Consider the following 20,398-nt stretch of genomic DNA (forward strand, 5'->3'; position numbering starts at 1 on the left):
CCATTCTTGGTACCAAATGTCTTAGGCTGAATTCTCTAAAGAAGCAAAACCAGTGAAGCATATAAATATACATACACAAAAAAAAACCCAAACCTGTTGCCATCGAGTCAATTCTGACTCAAAGCATCCCTATAGGACAGAGTATGACTGCCCTATAGGGTTTCCAAGGCTAAAATCTACAGAAGCAGACTGCCACATCTTCCTCCCACAGAGAGGCTGTTGAGATGAACTGCCAACTTTTCAGTTAGGAGCTGGGTGCTTTAGCCATTGTGCCACCAGGGCTCAATATATACAGAGAGAGATTTATATTAAGGAAATTGCTCATGCAGCTGTAGAGGCTGGAACGTGGATCAGGCTGGAGACTTCTCCTGATTCACATAGCCGCAGGGGCTGACGAACCCAAGATTGGCAAGTCAGACATCAGAGCTCTGGTTCATAGGCTGCAAAGACTGACAAATCCCAAGATCAGCAGGCAAGACAGCAGTTAAGCTGCTAGCTCAAGTCCCAAGAACCAGAAGTCAGATGAACAGGAGCCAGCTGCAAGATCCAGTGCAAGACAAGCCCATGGGCCTTGCCAGAAAGTCCACTTACATTCAATGCAGGCCACACCCTCAAGGAAACTCCCTTTCCTTTGAATGGCTACTCACAGCGAATCCCATCATGGAGGTGATCACATTATATCAAATCTCATTATGTGAGTGATCGCATCATCATATGACTGTCAAACTACATCATAACTGCCAAGCTGCTGAGAATCATGGCCCAGCCAAATTGACACACAACCTTAATGATCACACACAGAGACATTTCAAAAATTAAACTACAATAAAGCAACTAGGTAGGTGTTTCAATGGTGACACAAGTAGTTTAATGTCCATGGTTTTATATTAAGCCAGCCTCACTTGTTTACTTACACCTTGGCATTTTTAAATTTATAACTGCTCAAAGAAAGGTTTCAACAGAAAAAAGTTTCTTATTTGAATGATGCTTTACTCTTGTATTTGAATCTGAGCACTTTGACTTGCTGATTATATACCACAATCTTATTTTTTATTATTATTCTAATCCATAAAATCTTATATCAGCAATTTTGATTTTAAATCAGTTTTCTGAAAGGCAATCCATGTAAAGCCAAATTGAAGAATTCTTTGACAGTTTAGTAGCCCAATTTTCATTTTGTTTTCATGAGAGCATTTTAATGAATTTTCAATTTATCTCTGCCCAGTTCTCTCTAGCAATAGCAACAGAGACCCAAAGAAATTGTTTAATTGTAGAAAGGGATCAATAGTTTTCTATAACTCCATATGTTCACAGACACAAGAATTATGGCATAATTATCTTTCCAGTATGAATAGGTTAATGTGTTTATTGGAATACTTAACATCTTCTGAAAAGTATTCACCTGTAATAGTATATTTGTTTAGGTCATCAGCAATTTAATTTTATTCATATTATTCTCTAAAACTAATTATGACTACTGAATTTAGTAACCCAGTTCAGCTCCAAACTGAAGCTAGATACAACAGGGCCCAGTACATAATAAGAACTCAATAAATGTTGAATAAATTAATGAATGGTGTGGAAAGTGTGCAAGATAGATGTGACAAGGGGATACACTGTGCTTGCTTACTCCATTTCCATTGCACTTTTCTGAACAAGTTTTTGATTCATTCATGAGTATCCTTGATTCTACACATTCACCATCAACACAAATCTAAAGAAAAACACATACAAAAAAGTTTTGAAGTCAGGGGGGTCCAGCCATCTTAACATTACCATCAGTAATTGTATCATAAAATCATAACCAAAGAGTCACTTTTTATTACAATAATCTGAAATCTAACAAAACTACTTCTGAGAGCACAGGTAAAAGAATACCTTACATTCATTGCACATATCAGCTAAATTCGGGATAAGACAGAAAATCAATTGTATATAATCAAAGCACATGTTAAGATTTCATAAAATGTGAGCTAATATTAGAGTAATAAAAAAATTAGAGTAATAGAACAGTTTATTCAAATATACAGGTGATATCTATCATTCTGTTATGGAATATACTAAAAATCCAGGTGTAAAATCTTCCAACTTTATAGTAATAAAAGGACTAAGGATATATTCCCAACTTCATTATTTATACAGTCTCAGCCTCCCTCAGCTGCAGTTTTTACACACGACAATACTTTTTCTACAGCATTTGAGATTTGTTGTGATGACAAATGAGATAATATATACATAGGAATTATTTCTTTTTAGATCATAAAGCACAGCACAACTCTTTCCAAAGAAATGGCCTTACAAACTTATTTTTAAATCCAAACAATCTAACCCTTTTATGTGTTGAGTCTTCTCATTAATTCTTGGCCATGACAGTAATGTCCAATAACTCCTTTTGGGATGTAGTATCTATAAGCTGCCTACCTCAGCTAAAATTGAGATGAAGAGTCCTATTGCATGAGTACACTAACTTATAGAAACCAAAATTTTGAAGAATGTTTCATCATATATAATTTTATAGTATCATTAAAAACTACCTGGCAAAATTTATTTTCACACATTATCTCTGAGAAGAAATGTCCATATTATAAAACAGATTTTACTCTTACTAAATTACCTACTGAGCAATATCAAACTATCTGTCGGCTTTTGAATTTTTTGTTTTGTTTTGGCTCCATGGCCTAAATGTATCTGCTAAGCTCCCTGTCCTATACCTTCTTCAAGAGGCATTTATGACTCCTAGACACAAAGGGGAAACCATAATTAATGAGACTATACATTTTACTACAGTAACTTCGTTAAAACTATAAAATCGCTGGAAATCAAAAAAAAAAAAAGCCAGTTCCCATCGAGTCAATTCCAACTCATGGTAACCCCATGTATGAGAGTAGAACTGTTCCATAGGGTTTTCAAGGCTGTTACTTTTCAGAAGCAGATTGCAGGTCTTTTTTCTGAAGTGCCTCTGCGTGGGTACGAACCACCAATCTTTCAGTTAGTACTCCATTTCCACCACCTAGGAAGTACTTATTCATATGTATATTTCACATATAAGCATTTTGTTGTTGTTGTTAGGTGCCGTTGAGTCAGTTCTGACTCATAGCGACCCTATGTACAACAGAATGAAACACTGCCCGGTCCTGAGCCATTCTCACAATCACTGTTATGCTTGAGCCCATGGTCGCAGCCACTGCCAATTCATCTTGTGGAGGGCCTTCCTCTTTTTCACTGGCTCTCTACTTTACCAAGCATGTTGTCTTCCAGGAAATGATCCCTCCTGATATAAGCATACTAAGTCTTAACTCTATTAAATAACTTGTCCAAAATCATCTAAGCAAGTAAGTGGCAGAGTCAGAATCCAAATCTTTGTGCATCTGTCTTTAAAACCTACACTTTACACTTGTATTATATTTCCTCACAAGCAAAGATCTGTTCAGAAATTAAATGAGACTTTGGAGTAAATTTGTTCCCTCTAGGTTTTCTCTAGGTTTGGGTCAGTTTCAGACATAAGAAATTATAATGGTAACGATTCATAATAATAACCAGAATCAGTTGCCATCAAGCTGATCCCAACTCATAGCCAACATATATTTAGCTCTTTCTATGTGCTGGACACTGTGTGAAGCACTATATAATATTACATCATTTAATCTTCACAGTCACCCTGTAGAGTAAATGTTATTATTATCCCCACTTACATTCAGTTGAGGTAACTGAGACTGGGTAGGTAACTTGCAAAATGTCAAAAATAAAAGATAAAGATTTGATTCTAAACAGCCTGATCTAAATTGTACCCTTCCTTACCCGCTGGGTCACAACAGACATATATTACCAAGGGGATTCCTTCTTTCTTCTCCAAGAACAAAAGCGAGTTTCCATGCTATGGAGTACTCAGTCACACTGTAGTCTCAAGATCTCTCCCTTCTCCACTACAGCACCCAAACACACGGGAGTTTCCTTGCTTACAACATTGAAACTCTGAAGGAGATCAAACATTCTCGTTTCCCTCTTAATATCTGGAGAACAATGGAAGTTTATTCAATTTCTCCTTCTCCAAATATTTACGGTTACATAACACTAGAAATTAATTAAAATTTGATCCTTAAATGATAATATTTATTAAACCAATGAATTAAACTAGTTTTTAAAAATTTGTTTAAAATTATTTACCCTCCCTGTATCACACTGAGAGCCACTTCGGACCACCATTGGATCTGGAACTGATAAATGTAATCTGAAGTCTATAGTTACACATAAAGCATTTCTCACAAAAGCATAAATCACAGCAACATTTTCTTTACGGAAAGGAATTCGAGTAGGGTAGGTACAAATTAATCTTCCACATATAAGATTCCTGCAAACACAATAAAATAATCTGATTATTATACCTTAGACTTTATCAGGAATGCTTTAGATTTGAGTTCTTTGACAAAATAAGCATAATGCCCAATTTATGCCAATGCACCTAAATAGAATGCTTTAACACTGACATTTAAAGTAAAATATAAAAGAAAATATGAAGCCACTGTTCCAAGTTTATCTTTCAATGATACTAACGGTCTTTTGGAGCACTGGTGGTGCAGTGGTTAAGTGCTCGGCTGCTACCCAAAAGGCTCACGTTCAAATCCACCAGCTGCTCCTTGGAAACTCTATGGGGCAGTTCTACTTCATCCTATAGGGTTGCTATGAATTGGAATCACTTGGTGGCAACGGGTTTGATTTTTTCATTTGTTTGTTTTTAGCAATATTTTATTCACTATGCAGGTGATATATTTACTGTTAAATAATCAATTCAATTAAGCTTTTTCTTAACATTTATTTTGCAGAGTAAGAGAAAGATGAGTAAATTCTGACTTCTAGTGGCATAGCGGTTAAGAGTTTGGCTGCTAACCAAAAGGTCAGCAATACAAATCCATCAGCTGCTCCTTGAAACCCTATGGGGCAGTTCCACTCTGTCCTATAGGGTTGCTATGAATTGGAACCAACTCAACAGCAACTAACAACAACCTTCAAGGATCTTATAGTCTAATATTAAATTTGATATGAATCTCATTAAATATGCTACAAATGAAATAAACAAATCCCTGTGGAGATTTAAGATGAGGACACATTCTAACTTAGCAGTTAGGGAAAACTTCATAGAGAAGATGCCACCTAAATTAAAGCTTACATGTTAAAAGAGTTTCAACAGGCATGGTAACCTATTCCTAAACAAAAGAACCATTATAAGAAAATTCAAGTAAGCATAGAACTACACGGTATGTTTACCAGTCTACAAATTCCACGGGTGCAAGAGCCATTTACGTTTTGCTAACTAGTGTCTAGTCCAGTGTTTGGCCCATAAAAAACAGCGACCCTATAGCAACCCTATAGGACAGAGCGGAACTGCCCCACAGGGTTTCCAGGAAGTGCCTGGTGGATTAAAACTGCCAACCTTTTGGTTAGCAGCTATAGCTCTTAACCACTACGCCACCAGGGTTTCCCGTCTGTCACATAGTAGGTTCTTAATAAATATTTAAAATAAACCAATTACCAAAATATCAAACAACAGACTCTTCAGATGCAAGGGAAATTGAACTTCATTGTATAGGCACAGGGCAGTCTTTAGCTTGGGCAAGCAACCGAGTAGATGGTGACATTATTTTTATAAAGAAAAAACTGCAAGTTTGCAGAAGAAAGGTGCACTGAATGAGTTTTGATTTGGAGGAGGATTTAGATGCCTGATTATCACCCACATAGAAATATTTAAAAAGAAGATAGAAATTTTAGCCTACAGTACAAGATGTCAGAGACGGAGATTTTTATATGAGATCCACTCCCATATACGTGTGGTACTTGAAACCACTGGAATGAATGACATATACTAAGGGGGGGGGACTCAGAATAGAAGTATCTTTCATATTTGTATAACATACCTCCATGAGCAATATTTATATCTGACTTTGTTGGTCAAACCACAGTTCCCAAACCTGTCACTCTGAGGTTGTATTTCTTCATAGCAGGCAAATGGTGCATTTCTTGAGCCTGTCAAAATTAGAAATATTTTTGGATCAAATACTCTTTTTCATTTGCCTCCGTTTGTTTGCCTTTAATCTAATACAAAATTTTCCTAGTGAGGTTATTAAAAAAAAAAAAAAGGAAGAAAAGTTAAAGGCAATCCTCACAGGTATTCCTCTTTTTTCTTCATTTCCAACCACTTCCACCAAAAAAGATAACATGGGGAGGACAGTTATACAAGTGTAAATCATGAGAAGACTCTGTGAAAGAAGGCAGTAGAGAGAAAACACAAGAAAATTATACTTGCTCACCTAGATTCTCAGTAGGAACATGTAAAAACCCAGGTCTGTAATACTTTACTGAAGAAACTTCATTGTTTCCTCAGGAAACTTGAATTGAAGGAACAAAAATTATCGACCTATAGATTTACCTATCTATCTCCTTCATTACTGTTAACAGTTTTTTATCACTGTGTAAAAAAAATACCACACACTTAGTGGCTTAAAACAGCATCCATTTATAATGTAATATTTCCATAGCTCAGAAGTCCAGCCAGGCATAGGTGGGTTCTCCGCTCAGCATCTCATAGGCTAAAATCAAGATATTGGCTGAGGCTGCAGATCCCTTCTGGGCTTGCTTGTTGGTATTATTCAGTTTTTTTTTTTTTAGTTGTAGGTCTGAAGTCTCCATTTTATTGATGGATAGCCACCAGGAGTTGCTCTCAGTAACTAGTGACTACCCTCAAGTCCTAAGCACGTGGCCCTCTCATAACATGGCAGCTTACTTCTTCAAAATCAGCAAGAGAATCTCTCTGACATCTCCCGTCTTTTAAGGGTTCAGGCAATTAGGTCAGATGCACCCAGGATGATCTCCCTTTTGATTACTGCCTCAAAACCAACTGATCATGCACCTTAATTACATCTTCAAAATCCTTTCACCTTTCCTAGTAATCTAATCACAGTCGTGATACTCCATCATAGTCACCAGTTCTTTCTCAACTTACAGGAAGGGGATTATCCAAGGTGTGTACTCCAGGAGAATCTCAGGGACTATCTTAGAATTCTGCCTAGCACAACTGCCATCTCAAAAATGAACCTCTGTAAGCCTAACTGCCTCATCTGCAAAAGTAGATAATGATATCTACCTTATTGTTATGAGAATTAATTATGATGATGTTTATTTACTCATTATTAATTCCCATCTAATCCATATATCTTTTAACATCAACAGGATTCCTCCTATTTACCTACCCCTTCCATGACTTAAAGAAGCCTTGGTACACAGCAGTTAAAGCACTCAGCTGCTAATCCGAAGGCTGGTGGTTTGAACCTGCCAGCTGTTCCGTGAGAGAAAGCTGTGACAGTCTGCTTCCGTAGTAAAGGTTACAGCCTTGGAATCCCTAGGGGCAGTTCTACTCTGTCCTTTATGGTCACTATGAGTTGGAATTGACTTGACAGCAACAGGTTCGATGACTTAAAAGTTTCTCTTTCCATGATTCTTTCTAATTCTTCACCATCCTTAGTTCTATCTCTTTCCACCATTTCTAGACATTGGTCTAGACATTGGTTTAGCAAAGGAGCTGATATAGATACTATGAAGACAGGCAATGTTAGTTGTCAGGGCTCACAATGTTTAACCAGCTCAATTGTGAATCTGAGATACCATATAAGGAATGCCAATGTAGAGCTTGTTAAACACCAGTAGATTATCCAAGGAAATTGGAAACTGGATAATTCAATTCAGTCTGGAGATACAATGCAGAAAAATATGTTTAGTCACAGAGTAGTTAAATGAGTTCTGCTGAAAGTAATACTCTTCATCCAACCCAATTTTTATTAATCCACCCATGGAACCTAAAGGTACCAGTGAGCAGAAGAATAAATGGGGCCTTCAAGGGAGGGTGGGGGTCACCACTAAGATAGACTAAGAATGGGGCCACCCAAAGCCAACGGAGCAGAGGTGCCATCCCAGTGGGCCTGGAAGGTGGTGATGAACCCCATGGCTGAGGGGACTCCACCCAGAATCCACAGAGTGTGGCCAACGCCCAGAATCTGGAGGGCAGGGCCATTCATTGCCCAGATGGTACCAGAGAAAGAGAATTATTTTCCAAACTTAAGAGCTAATGTATTTTTTTCTGCTGAGTTTTGGACTTGCTTATTGTCTGTTATCCCTTCTTTCCCTACAATTTCTCCCATTTGTAATGGAAATATCTACCCTGTACCTGTTTCACCATTGTAATTTGGAAACAGATAACTTGTATTCTAAATTTCATAGGTTCACAGATGGAGAAGAATTTTGCCCCAGGATGGAATACACCTAATGTCTCACCCATATTCAATTTAGATGATTCAGAAGATGAGATTTTTGGGATGATGTGATGGGGTGAATGTGTCTTGCATGTGGGAAAGACACAAATTTTGGTGGGCCCAAAGGGTGGAATGTTATGGTTTGAATTGTGTCTCCAAAATATATGTCCTGTGAATCCTAACCCCTATGCCTGTGGTTATAATTCCATTTGGGAATGGGTTTTCTTTGTTATGTTAATGAGGCAATATTACTATAGTGTGTGTCTTAAGTTGATCTCTTTTGAGGTATAAAAGAAATTAAACAAGCAAGAGAGCAAGCAGAGATGGGGGAAGAGAGATGTCAAGCCACATGAAGATCACCCAGGAACAGAAGCTCTAAAGAGACAAAGACCAGAGATGCCTCAAGATGGCAGGCTTAGTCAAACACAGCAAAGACCCAAGGAACCAAGTGGAACAGATACTGATGACAATCTTGGAACCCTGAACAGCAAACATAAGGATGAAGAATTACGCTGAATACCAAATGAAAGGAGAAACTGAATGAAAACAGTGAAAGAAGAGTTTTATGTATCGTAGGCACCCTGCCAGCCAGACTAGTGTAGTGTGGCCATCTTGAGACAGGGTGAGCTGTGTTCCTGGGTGAGGTACACATGCAGGCAAGTTCACAGAATTCGCAATAGGAAACAGAGATACTGTGTAGGCAAACCCAGAGTGAAGCAAGGTGAGCAGAAAATGAACCAGATCTAAGGAAGGAAAGTGCAGGAAGGCAGGAGAGAGATCCAGGGATTCAGGCAACCACAGAGCAGGTAGGGAGCCAGAAAAAAGGGACAGAACTATTCATCAGCAGCTGTCCCTAGTCATTTAGGTGGGTAGCATTCACAGAAGGTAGGATCCATGGAGTGGTGGCTGGAAATCCCCCACCCAACTGGACTCCAGACAGCCCGTCCTTCACGTTAGGAAGTGGCCAGAACCTGATCGCCAGTTACAGTCTGCAGGAAGCATCCCAGCACCCATGCCAGTGACCAGAGGAGCATTCTTCCCTTCTGCCCCCTCCCCAGTCACGAGTGATGTGCCTCCCCCAGCTCACCCATCTGGCAAATGGCAGCACAAAAACCTCTCCCCCCACTCCACCGGTGACTGGCAATGTGTACCCACCCTGCCCACCAAGTGACGGGCAGCACAATCCCCACCGCATGGGTGGCCCTGTCCAGCCATCTGCAGTGCATGCTCTTGTGCTACTATATCGGTGACCAGCAGTGTGCACCTGCCTGGCAATCAGCAGCAAGCACTCCTGTGCTACCAGACCAGTGACTGGCAGCATGCATCCATCCCACCCACCCTCCCTCACCACCCCACTCCCCCAGCGACTGGCGGCACATGCTTACCCTGTTGTCCTGTCCACCTGGCAATCCACACTGTGTGCTCCTGCATACCTGGACCAGCAACTGGTGGTGCATGCCCACCATGCCCACCTTCCCTCATAACCCTGCTTCCCCAGTGATAGGTGGCACACATTCCTATGCTGCTGGACTGACAATCAGTGGCATGCACTCCCATACCACCCACCGAGAGACTTTCAGCATGAGGCCCCAGTGGTGCCAGCTCCAGTGCTGGCTGTCCAGCAACCAGGAACCCATGTATTCCTGCCTGAATACCTGGCAACTGGCAGCTTGCACCCATAGTACCCATAACCCAGCAATCAGCAAGAATGCTTCCTACATCCATGCATAGTGACCATACAGATAGGCACGTCACCTCATCAGCAATGCCCATCACATTCCAACAGGTGCCATCTGCAACTCTGCCAAATGACAAGCAGGAGATCCCAGTGCCCTCATCCAACGTACATCCAGCTGCAACATCACACATCCCACATCCAGGCAGTTCTGGCAGGCCACCTGCACATGTGCTGAAACCCCTTTGTCCCCCACTACCTACTGAGACATCAATTCATGCAAGCACAGAGGGCCTAGCCTGTGCATTTAGGTAGCACTCCCTCACAACACCAATGTAGAAGGACCCGCAGTCCCATAGGGCCATGGAGAGACACTGATCAAACAACACTTTTCACCTAGTATCAGAGAAAAAGAACCTGCTCTCCCACCTCCACTCGGTCCTGTAAGGGAAGACATATGGGCCTAATCACAGAGAAATCACACATGGGTGTGACCCATCATTACACCCAGTCAGCTGATACACAAAAGTCACACATAGACCAGTACCACAAAATAACAATCAAAATAATACAAAAGAAGAAAGGTATTCTAAACAGAAATAGAAAAAAACAAAGCTCCTAATATATCAAAACACAGCCAAAAAGAAAAGTCAACACAAAACAAACAATAAAAATCAGGACAAAACAAATATATAATCAATAAAGAAATACAAAAATTAGTTAATACCTTAATGCCTCAGAGACAGCAGACAATAACAAATCATATGAAGAAACAGGATATGACGGCTCAGAAAAGTGAGCAAAATAAAGAGAAAGAAAACTTTCCTGAGGAGGAAATGGTTAATAGAACTACCTGAAAATTAATTCAAAAGACTTATATTTAGGATCTTCAAAGAGATCAAGGAAAACCTAGAAAATTTCATGAAAACAATACAAGAACAAAATGACAAACTAAATAGACAATTAGAAATCATACAAAAACAACAATTAGAAACCCAGAAAATTAACAATAAAATATCAGAAATGGACAACTCACCAGAAGGACATAGAAGTAGAATTGAATCAATGGAAGAATGAATTAGTGAAATAGAGGACAAATTCCTTGCTACTAATTTGTTTGAGGAACAATCAGAAAAAAGAATAAGGAAACTAAGAGTTATGGTGGACCCCATCAAGAGGAATAACGTATGTGTAAGAGGGATTCTTCACTCCTTAGAAGTGAGGATGGCAAGACTTTGTCTCATGTACTTTGGACATGTTATCAGGAGAAGCCAGTCCTTGGAGAGGGAAATCATACTTGGTAAAGTAGAGGGTCAGCAAAAAAAGATGGATTGACACAGTGGCTGCAACAGTGGGCTGAAACATAGCAACAATTTTAAGGATGGTGCAGGACTGGGGAACGTTTCATTTTGTTGAACACAGGGTCACTATGAGTCGGAGCTGACTCGACAGCATCTAAAAACAACAATAGGAATTCCAGAAGAGGAGAAAAAAAAAGTAGAGTGAGTCTTTGAGGCTATATTGGCAGAAAACTTCCCAAACATCATGAAAGACAAGATTTCCATCTAAGAAGCCAATGAACCCCATACAAAACAGATTCCCAAAAGAACTCAACAAGACATATTATAATCAAACTTTCCAAAACCAAAGAGCAGCTCATGAAAAATGAATATCACTTACAAAGGGTCACCAGTAAGACCAAGCACTGATTCCTCATCAGAAACTATGCAGACAAGAAGACAATGGGAGGACATACATAAAATCTTGAAAGAGAAGAATTGCCAACCAAGAACCATATATCCCACAAAACTGTCTTCCAAAAATGATGGTGAAACTAGGGTATTCCCAGATGAGCAGAAATAAAGAGAATTTGTAAAAGCCAGACTAGCCTTACAAGAAATATTAAAGGGAATTCTTCAAACAGAGAACCAACAACATCAGCATCATCCAGATACCAACCCAGATAAAGACTTCTCAAAAGCAAAATAAAGCTGTAAGACGTTAAGTCAAAATCCATTGTAAGAGTCAAAGAAGGATATTATATAATCATTAAAGGGTCAATTCACCAAGAAGACATAACAATAATAAATATGCACCTAATGACAGAGCTCCAAAATACATAAAACTAACTCTAACAAATTTGAAAACAGAAATAGAGAGTTCTACATTAATTGTAAGAGACTTTAACACACCATTTTCGAAAATGGAAAGAACAACTAGAAAGAAAGTCAATAAAGATACAGAAGACCTAAATACCACAATCAACCAACTTGACCTCACAGACATATACAGAACACACCACCCAATATCAGCACAGTACACATTCTTCTCCAATGCATGTGGATCTTTCCTCAGAGTAAACCATATTTTAGGCCATAAAGTAAGCCTCAATAAATTAAAAAACATCCAAATAATACAAAGCAGCTTCTCTGACCATAACACTGTAAAACTAGAAATCAATAACAGAAAGAACAAGGGAAAAAAACCAAATACATGGAAATTGAACAACACCTTACTTAAAAAAATATTGGATGACAGGAGATTTAAAAATTCTTAGAATAAAGTGAGAATGAAAACACAACATACCAAAACCTTTGGAACACAGCAAAGGCAGTGATTAAAGGAAAATTTATAGTAATAAATGCACATAGCAAAAAATAAGAAAGGTACAAAATCAATAACTAAACCTGACAACCTGAAATAATAGAAAAGGAATAGCAAAAGAAGACCACAGTCACCACAGTTACCAGAAGAAAGTAAATAATAAAGATCAGAGCAGAAATAAATGAAATAGAGAACAGAAAAACAACAGAAAGAATAAACAAGCCTAGAAGCTGGTTTCTTGAGAGGATCGCAAACCACTGTCCAAAATGACAAAGGGAAAAAAATCAGAAGATGCAAATAATCAAAATAAGAAATGAAATGGTTGACATTACAACAGAAACAACTGAGACAGAAAGGATCATAACAGAATATTATGAAAAACTGTACTCCAACAGATTTGAAAGCCTAGAAGAAATTGATGATTTTTTTAGAAAAACACTAGCTACTTAAACTAAGACAGAGGTAGAAAATCTAAACAGACCCATAACAAAAGAAGAAGCTGAAGACGTCATTAAAAGAAAAAGAAAAAATTCCAACAAAAAATAGTCCTGGCCCAGATGGCTTCACGGGAGGAGTCTCCCAAACATTCAGAGAAGAGTTAACACTAATTCTACTCAAACTATTCCAGAACATAGAAAAGGAACACTCCCTAATTCATTCTATGAACCAAGTATAACCCTGATACAGAAGCCAGGCAAAGGCAACACACAAAAAAAGAAAATTACAGACCAATATCCCTCATGAATACAGACGCAAAAATTCCCAATAAAATTCTAGCCAACTGAATTCAACAGTATATCAAAATAAAATAAAATACTAATACATCATGACCAAGTGCGATTCATATTAGGGATGCAAGGCTGGTTCAACATCAGAAAATCAATCAACGTAATTCATCACATCAATAAAATAAAGGGGAAAAAATCACATGATCATCTCAATCAATGCAGAAAAGGCATTTAATAAAATCCAACACCCTTTTCTGATTAAAAAAAAAAAAATCTCAGAAAAATAGGACTAGAAGGGAAATTCCTCAGTATAATTAATTAACCACTATGCCACCAGGGCTTCCTAATTAAGAGTACGCATGAAAAAAAAAAAAATTTTTTTTTATGCAAAACCAACAGCCAACATTTTTCTCAATGGAGAAAGACTGAGAGCATTCCCCTTGAGAACAGGAAGGAGACATGGATGCCCTTTATCACCACTCTTATTTAATATTGTAGTGGAAGTCCTAGCTAGAGCAATAAGGCAAGAAAGGAAAATAAAGGGTATCCAAATTGGAAAAGAAGTAAGACTATCCTTATTGACTGATGCCATAGTCCTATACATAGAAAATCCCAGAGAAAGTTACTGGAACGAATAGAAGGATTCAGCAAAGTGGCAGGGTACAAGAACAGCACACTAAAAATCAGTTGGATCCCTCTACACTAACAAGGAGAACTCTGAAAAGGAAATCAAGAAAACAATGCCATTTATAATAGCCCCCAAAAGGATAAAATACCTAGGAATAGGCATAGAGCAGCAGGTAGTCATTTGAACAGAACAAGGGGATGATGCATTGCTTAAAATCAGGAAAGGTGTGTGTCAAGGTCGTATCCTTTCACCATACTTATTCAGTCTGTATGCTGAGCAAATAATCCAAGAAGCTGGACTGTAACAAGAATGCAGCATCGGAGTTGGAAGAAGACTCATTGACAGCCTGCAATATGCAGATGATACAACCTTGCTTGCTCAAAGTGAAGAGGGCTTGAAGCACTTACTGATGAAGATGAAGGAGTACAGCCTTCAGTACGGATTACACCTTAGCATAAAGAAAACAAAAATCCTCAAACTGGACCAATAAGCAACATCATGATATATGGAGAAAATACTGAAGTTGCAAAGTATTTCATTTTACTTGGATCCACAATGTCCACGGAAGCAGCAGTCAAGAAATCAATAAATATATTGCATTGGGCAAATCTGCTGCAAAAGATCTCTTTAAAGTGTTAAAAATAAAGATGTCACCTCGAAGACTAAGGTGCACCTGACCCAAGCCATGGTGTTTTCAATTGCCTCATATGCATGCAAAAGCTGGGCAATGAATAAGGAAGACGGAAGAAGAATTGATGCTTTAGGATTACAGTATTAGCAAAGGATATTGAATATACCATGATTGCCAAAAGAACACACAAATCTGTCTTGGAAGAAATACAGCCACAACGTTCCTTAGAGGGACAGATGGTAAGATTTTGTCTCACACACTTCGGACATGTTATCAGGAGGGATCAGTTCTTGGAGAAGGACATAATGCTTGGTAGAAGGTCAGAGAAACAGAGGAAGACCCTCGACGAGATGGATTGACCAGTGGCTGAAACGATGGGCTCAAGCATAACAACAATCGTGAGGATGGTGCAGGACTGGGCAGTGTTTCATTCTGTTGTACATACAGTTGCTATGAGTCGGAACCAAACTGACAACACCTAACAGCTATAACAACAAACTGTGAGAAAATCAATTTCTGTTTGTGAAAGCCACCCACTCATGGTATTTTTGTTATAGCAGCACTAGGTAACTAATACACATGCGGTAAGGCCCTATATGGCTTAAATTTTCTCCCAGACAATCTTAATTGGGAAACATAATGAACCTCATGACACGCAGTTTAAGAATGCACATTCTTAAGTAGGCTTAAGAATGCACATCTATTCCCGATACATACCAGAAAGAAATTATTTCCAGAGGACATAATACACACAGAGGACATTGTGTAATGTAGTGAACAACATTCTCAACAAGGTTCTTAAAGTAAAATTAGTTTTATTGAATTGTTTTTTACTATGTGCAGTAATAATATAGATTGCTGGCCTAACACTAAAATGCTATTAAGTAAAAATTATTTGACCAGGAACAACAATAACATGATCTAGGTATTTTGTGTGTTCCAACAATCAATTTTAGAGCAATTAAAATAAATGAATAGATTGCATACGATTTAGACAATCCTTCATAAATGTCACTGAGAAGTACGGAGTCTGAGTATACTCCCTGACAAATATTAAAGACTGCTAGTCTATGTTTCCAGTTAGATGGAGAGATATATTCAGATGCCTGAAGAGAAGGCCACTCCATCTCAACTGGAATAAAGGGAGACCCTGAGATGTTAGCTAAAGGTTGAGTTTTCACAATCTGGCATCTGGGTCACCTCATCATAGGACTAATAGGCATTTTACAACTTAACATATCCTAAAACCAAACTCTTGTTTATCACCCCAAACTCTACTTTATCCTCAGAATCCCATATTTCAGTTTAGAGGATCACAAGTTAACCGACTTTTCAGGTCAAAACTTAAGAATCATCCTGGATTTTTTCACCACCTACACCTACCATCTAACCCATTAGCAAGTATTGTTGACTCTACCTCTTACATACCACCGGAGAGTGATCACTTGTCGCCTTCTCCATGGCTGCCACTTTAGCCTAAGATATTGTTAGGTATACATGTATGCCTCGCTTATCCACTATCTCATTATCAGAGATTTCACATTTACAATAGCAAAAAATTTACTGTCTATTTTGCACATTCATGCCGTACATCTGGCAGTAACGAATGCCAAGGTGTGAGGCTAAGAATAATGCTGGCTGTGATGGTTAAGGTTATGTGTCAACTTGGCTGGGCCATGATTCTCAGCTTAGTAGTTATGTAATGATGTAATTCAGCAGTTATGTAATTTGGCAGTTATGTAATGATATAGTCATCCTCCATTTTGTTATCTGATGTGATCATTCTCCATTTTCACATAACATCGATCTTTGCATAACAACCTGGTCTTTGGAACCTAACCAAGTTGATAAGTGAGGAGTAGGTGTACTGCAACAGTCTTCCAACTGATGTTCCGCTTCCACTCTCCACTTCCCATGGTACATTCTTCATAACATAAGTCAGAGTGCTCTTTTTTAAAAAAAATCAGATATCTGTCTCTTACTTAAAACCCTCATTATCTTACTCTCTTACTAAAATTTTCATGATCACTATCCTATCACCCTGTTTCGTTGTTGCTGTTATTGCTGCTTTGTATTTTTCTTGCTGTTATTGCATTTACCACTAATGGAAATTATTTTATTTATTTATTCATTTTATTTATCTATTCATTTATGCATTCATTCATTTACATATTCTTGTTTATTGTCTGAACTTCTCACTAGAATATAAGTTCCATAAGAATAGGGATCTTTTTTTGTCTTGCTCATCACTCCATTTCCTGCACTAGAAGAATAGTTCACCAATTAGGGTGCTCAATAAATACCGAATGAATGAAAAAATGAACACCTTGGGTAGCTATATCCCATGATCTGCCTTCCTTATGGCACTTAACAACCAAAATAAGGACTTCCAACATGAATTATACCTGTTCTATTTGAGGCAATAGAGATTTTTAAACAGTAATATTTGAAACAAACTCTTTAGTGATCTATTGAAAATTATGTTTCTAATATCACCTCACTAATCTCATTAAAGTGCCTGAGTCTGTAGTTCACTAAACCATCTTTGTTGAAATAGACTACATCAATCGCAGATTTGTCAAAGACCTTGCGAACAGAACCAATTTAGATTTTCCACAAATGGATGATGAGGGATGCAAGTAGAAATCTTTTCCTCCAAGTCTCCTGAAACACTCTTAAGATATATTTAAGATAAGGAAGCATAAACTTACAGAACTTGAGGCCCCTTGATGTATACAATTTTTTTCAATCTCCACTATACTAAAGTTTACTACTGTAATGCCAGACGAAATGATGGAGAAATAACCATTTTCTAACAAGTTCAGAATATCCATCAAAAATTATAATAATAACAAGAGATAGCCTAAATATTATTTTATTATGGTGGTCTTGAAATAAGAAAGATAGGTAAAATTTATGTCTTTTTCTCTTGTTTTCATTTATGCTTAAACTTCAGCTTCATTTTCTATCTCATTGAGGCCCATCTTCCTCCACATGCTTGAAAACATAGCTGCCAAACACTCTAGAGCTTTACATATAATAGATTCAAATCCTTAGAGGGAAAATTTTCTTGTTCAAAGGACCGAAAATCCAAGTAACCAGAATCAGCATCCCCCAACTCCCTTATCCTAAGTCAGATACTCACCGCAAAACCTACCAACTTTAGCAAGTTTTAAGGGTACTACAATTGGTCTAGATCTGATTAGGTACCAACTATAGTCAAACCATCTATGAATATAGGTATAAGGCTATATTGCATTGATATGATATGCACAATAGTAACCATGTGGACATTGGGGCAGTTCCTAGAAAGTTATACTAAGCAGAAAAATCATGTCTGGGACCTCTACAGAGAAAAAAAGAAACTAGAAGCTTATTGCGAAGGTTCTTTGACTAATAAAGAGGACTACCACTGTGGTAAACTGAGCCACCTCAGAAACAGGTGTCCTGTACAAAATATGTTAGACCAAATGCCACAATTCATTAGCAAAGGGACCAGGTTGATCCATATAGGGCTCCAAACTGAGCCAGAGTGTTCAGAGGACCAGTGGGTACTTGGGAAGTCAGCTCCACCTACAGATGCACACCTTAGGCATTGATAAGTTTGGGAGACTGAGTTTAGTAGGAAGAGCTCTTAACATAGGCAATCCTACAGACACTTTAGAAGTGATCGATTACCATTCATGAGATCACTTGCATTAGGCTCAGCTGAATGACCATTCTCTGTACTTACATTTTCCATTCATAATTCCTGAAACTTCCTACTGATGTTGTTCTCACCTTTACGGGAGGTCCCTGAGTGGCACAGTTTGGGCTCGGCTGGTAACTAAAACGTTGGCAGTTCAAACCCACCCAGCAGCACCGTAGAAAAAAAAGGCCTGGTGATCTGCTTCCATAAAGATTTCAGCAAAGAAACCCTATGGAGCAGCTCTACTCTGTAACACATGGGGTCGCCATAGGTCAGAATCGACTTGGCAGCACAAAACCAATCAACCAACCGTAGCACCATTTCTTCGAGTTCTAAGACACTTTGATTTACCTCGGGTAAATGTGCAGGTACTATCTTCAGTTAGCCAGACAGTCTATCTCTGCTGTACTTGTCATTCCAATAAATGAATTACCTATAGAGAAATTTTCTAGGAACAAAAGACAGTAAGACATCCCTTAGACTGGGCTTGGAAATGTGTAACAGGCAAAAAAGGGGATTAAAATAGAGTATTAAATTTTCAATTTTTACAAAAAAAAAAAACACAGGAAATGAGGGAAAAGTAAAACATGGGAAAAACAGAAAACAAAGAATAAAATGACAGATTTAGAAGCAACCCTACCAATAATTACATTAAATGTACATTGACTAAGAACACCAATTAAAGATCAGAGATTACCAGACTAGATAAAAAAGCAAGAGCCAGCTATGTGCTGCTTACAAGAAACACCCATTAAATATAAAGACACAGACAGGGAAGTTAAAGGGATGGAACAAGATATACCACAAAAACACTAATCATAAGAAAGCAGAAGTAGCTATATGAAATGTCAAACAGAATAGAGTATTACCAGAGCTAAGGAGGGTTATGTAATAGTAATAAAAGTGTTAATTAATAAAAAAAAAAAAAAATCCTAAATATGCATGTACCTCATAAAAATTCTTCAAAATACATGATGCAAAACTGACAGAAATGAAAGGAAAAACAGAAAAACCCATAATTACACTTAAAGATTTCAAAATGCCTCTCTCAGTAACCGATAGAACAAGTACACAAAAAATCGGTAAGGATATAGAAGGCTGGAACAACACTAACAACCAACTCATTGTAAGTGGCATTTATCAAACATTGCATCCAACAATGGCAGAATACATATTAGCATAAAATATTCATAGAAAATCCATCAAAGTAGATCACACATTGGGCCATAAACAAGGCTCAATAAAACTTAAATAAAAACTACTGACCATCCCCACTTACCCCTACTTTGGAAGGGAGTAAAGATAGAGAACTATGAGTATCATGGTTTAAAAAAAAAAACAAAAAACACAGCCATCGAGTTGATTCTGACTCACAATGACCCTATAGGACAGAGTAGAACTTCCCCATAGGGTGGATTTGAACTGCTGATCTTTTGGTTAGCAGCCAAGTTCTGAACCACTGTGCTACCAGTGCTCCTGTATTAAAAAAAGAAGGTATAAAATCAAAGAAGTATACTTTTACCTTAAAAAACTAGAAAAAGCAAATTAAACTCAATGGAAGTAGAGGGAAGAAAATAATAAATATTCAAATCAATATTATAGAAAAATATTATACATAATAGAAAAATCAACAAAGCCAAAAGTTGTTTTTTTGAAAAGATTAGTATAATTGATAAATCCTTAGTAAATTAAACCCAGGGTTAAAAAAAAAGAGAAAGAGAATACATTTACAATATTAGGAATGAAAACAGGCACATAACTACATATTCTACAGGTGTAAAATGATAATAAGTGAATATTATAAACTTTCTGCCTATAAATACAGCACCTCAGAAAAATGGACAATTTCCTTTAAAGACATAAATTACAAAAATGACACAAGAACAAACACAAGGTCTGAATAGCCCTCTGTTAAACAAACCACATTAATAATTTAAAAGCTTCTTCAAGAAAAACTCCTTTTCCAGATAGCTTCATTGGTGAATTTTATCAAATACTTAATGAAGAAATAATACAAAACTGTTTTATAAAATAGGAGTGAATACTCCCCCTCTTAGTCACCTAGCGCTGCCGTAACAGAAATACCACAAGTGGATGGCTTTAACAAAGAAAAATTTATTCTCTCACGGTCCAGTAGGCTACAAGTC

At 37.8% G+C, this 20,398-nt stretch overlaps 1 protein-coding gene across 1 annotated transcript in view; it reads right to left on the reverse strand.

Moving 5' to 3' along the window:
* The window catches only part of LOC126065536 (disintegrin and metalloproteinase domain-containing protein 32-like), a 157,860-nt gene that overhangs the window by 21,404 nt on the left and 116,058 nt on the right, over positions 1 to 20,398 (reverse strand). Inside the window, exons 15-17 of the mRNA XM_049865634.1 lie at positions 5,910 to 6,018; positions 4,165 to 4,348; positions 1,631 to 1,714 (exon numbers count right to left, since the gene is read on the reverse strand). Of these exons, the coding sequence (XP_049721591.1) occupies positions 1,631 to 1,714; positions 4,165 to 4,348; positions 5,910 to 6,018 (377 nt within the window). The remainder of the gene's footprint in view (positions 1 to 1,630; positions 1,715 to 4,164; positions 4,349 to 5,909; positions 6,019 to 20,398) is intronic.

The sequence above is a fragment of the Elephas maximus genome, chromosome 22 (assembly GCF_024166365.1).
Source record: "Elephas maximus indicus isolate mEleMax1 chromosome 22, mEleMax1 primary haplotype, whole genome shotgun sequence".
NCBI lineage: Eukaryota > Metazoa > Chordata > Mammalia > Proboscidea > Elephantidae > Elephas > Elephas maximus.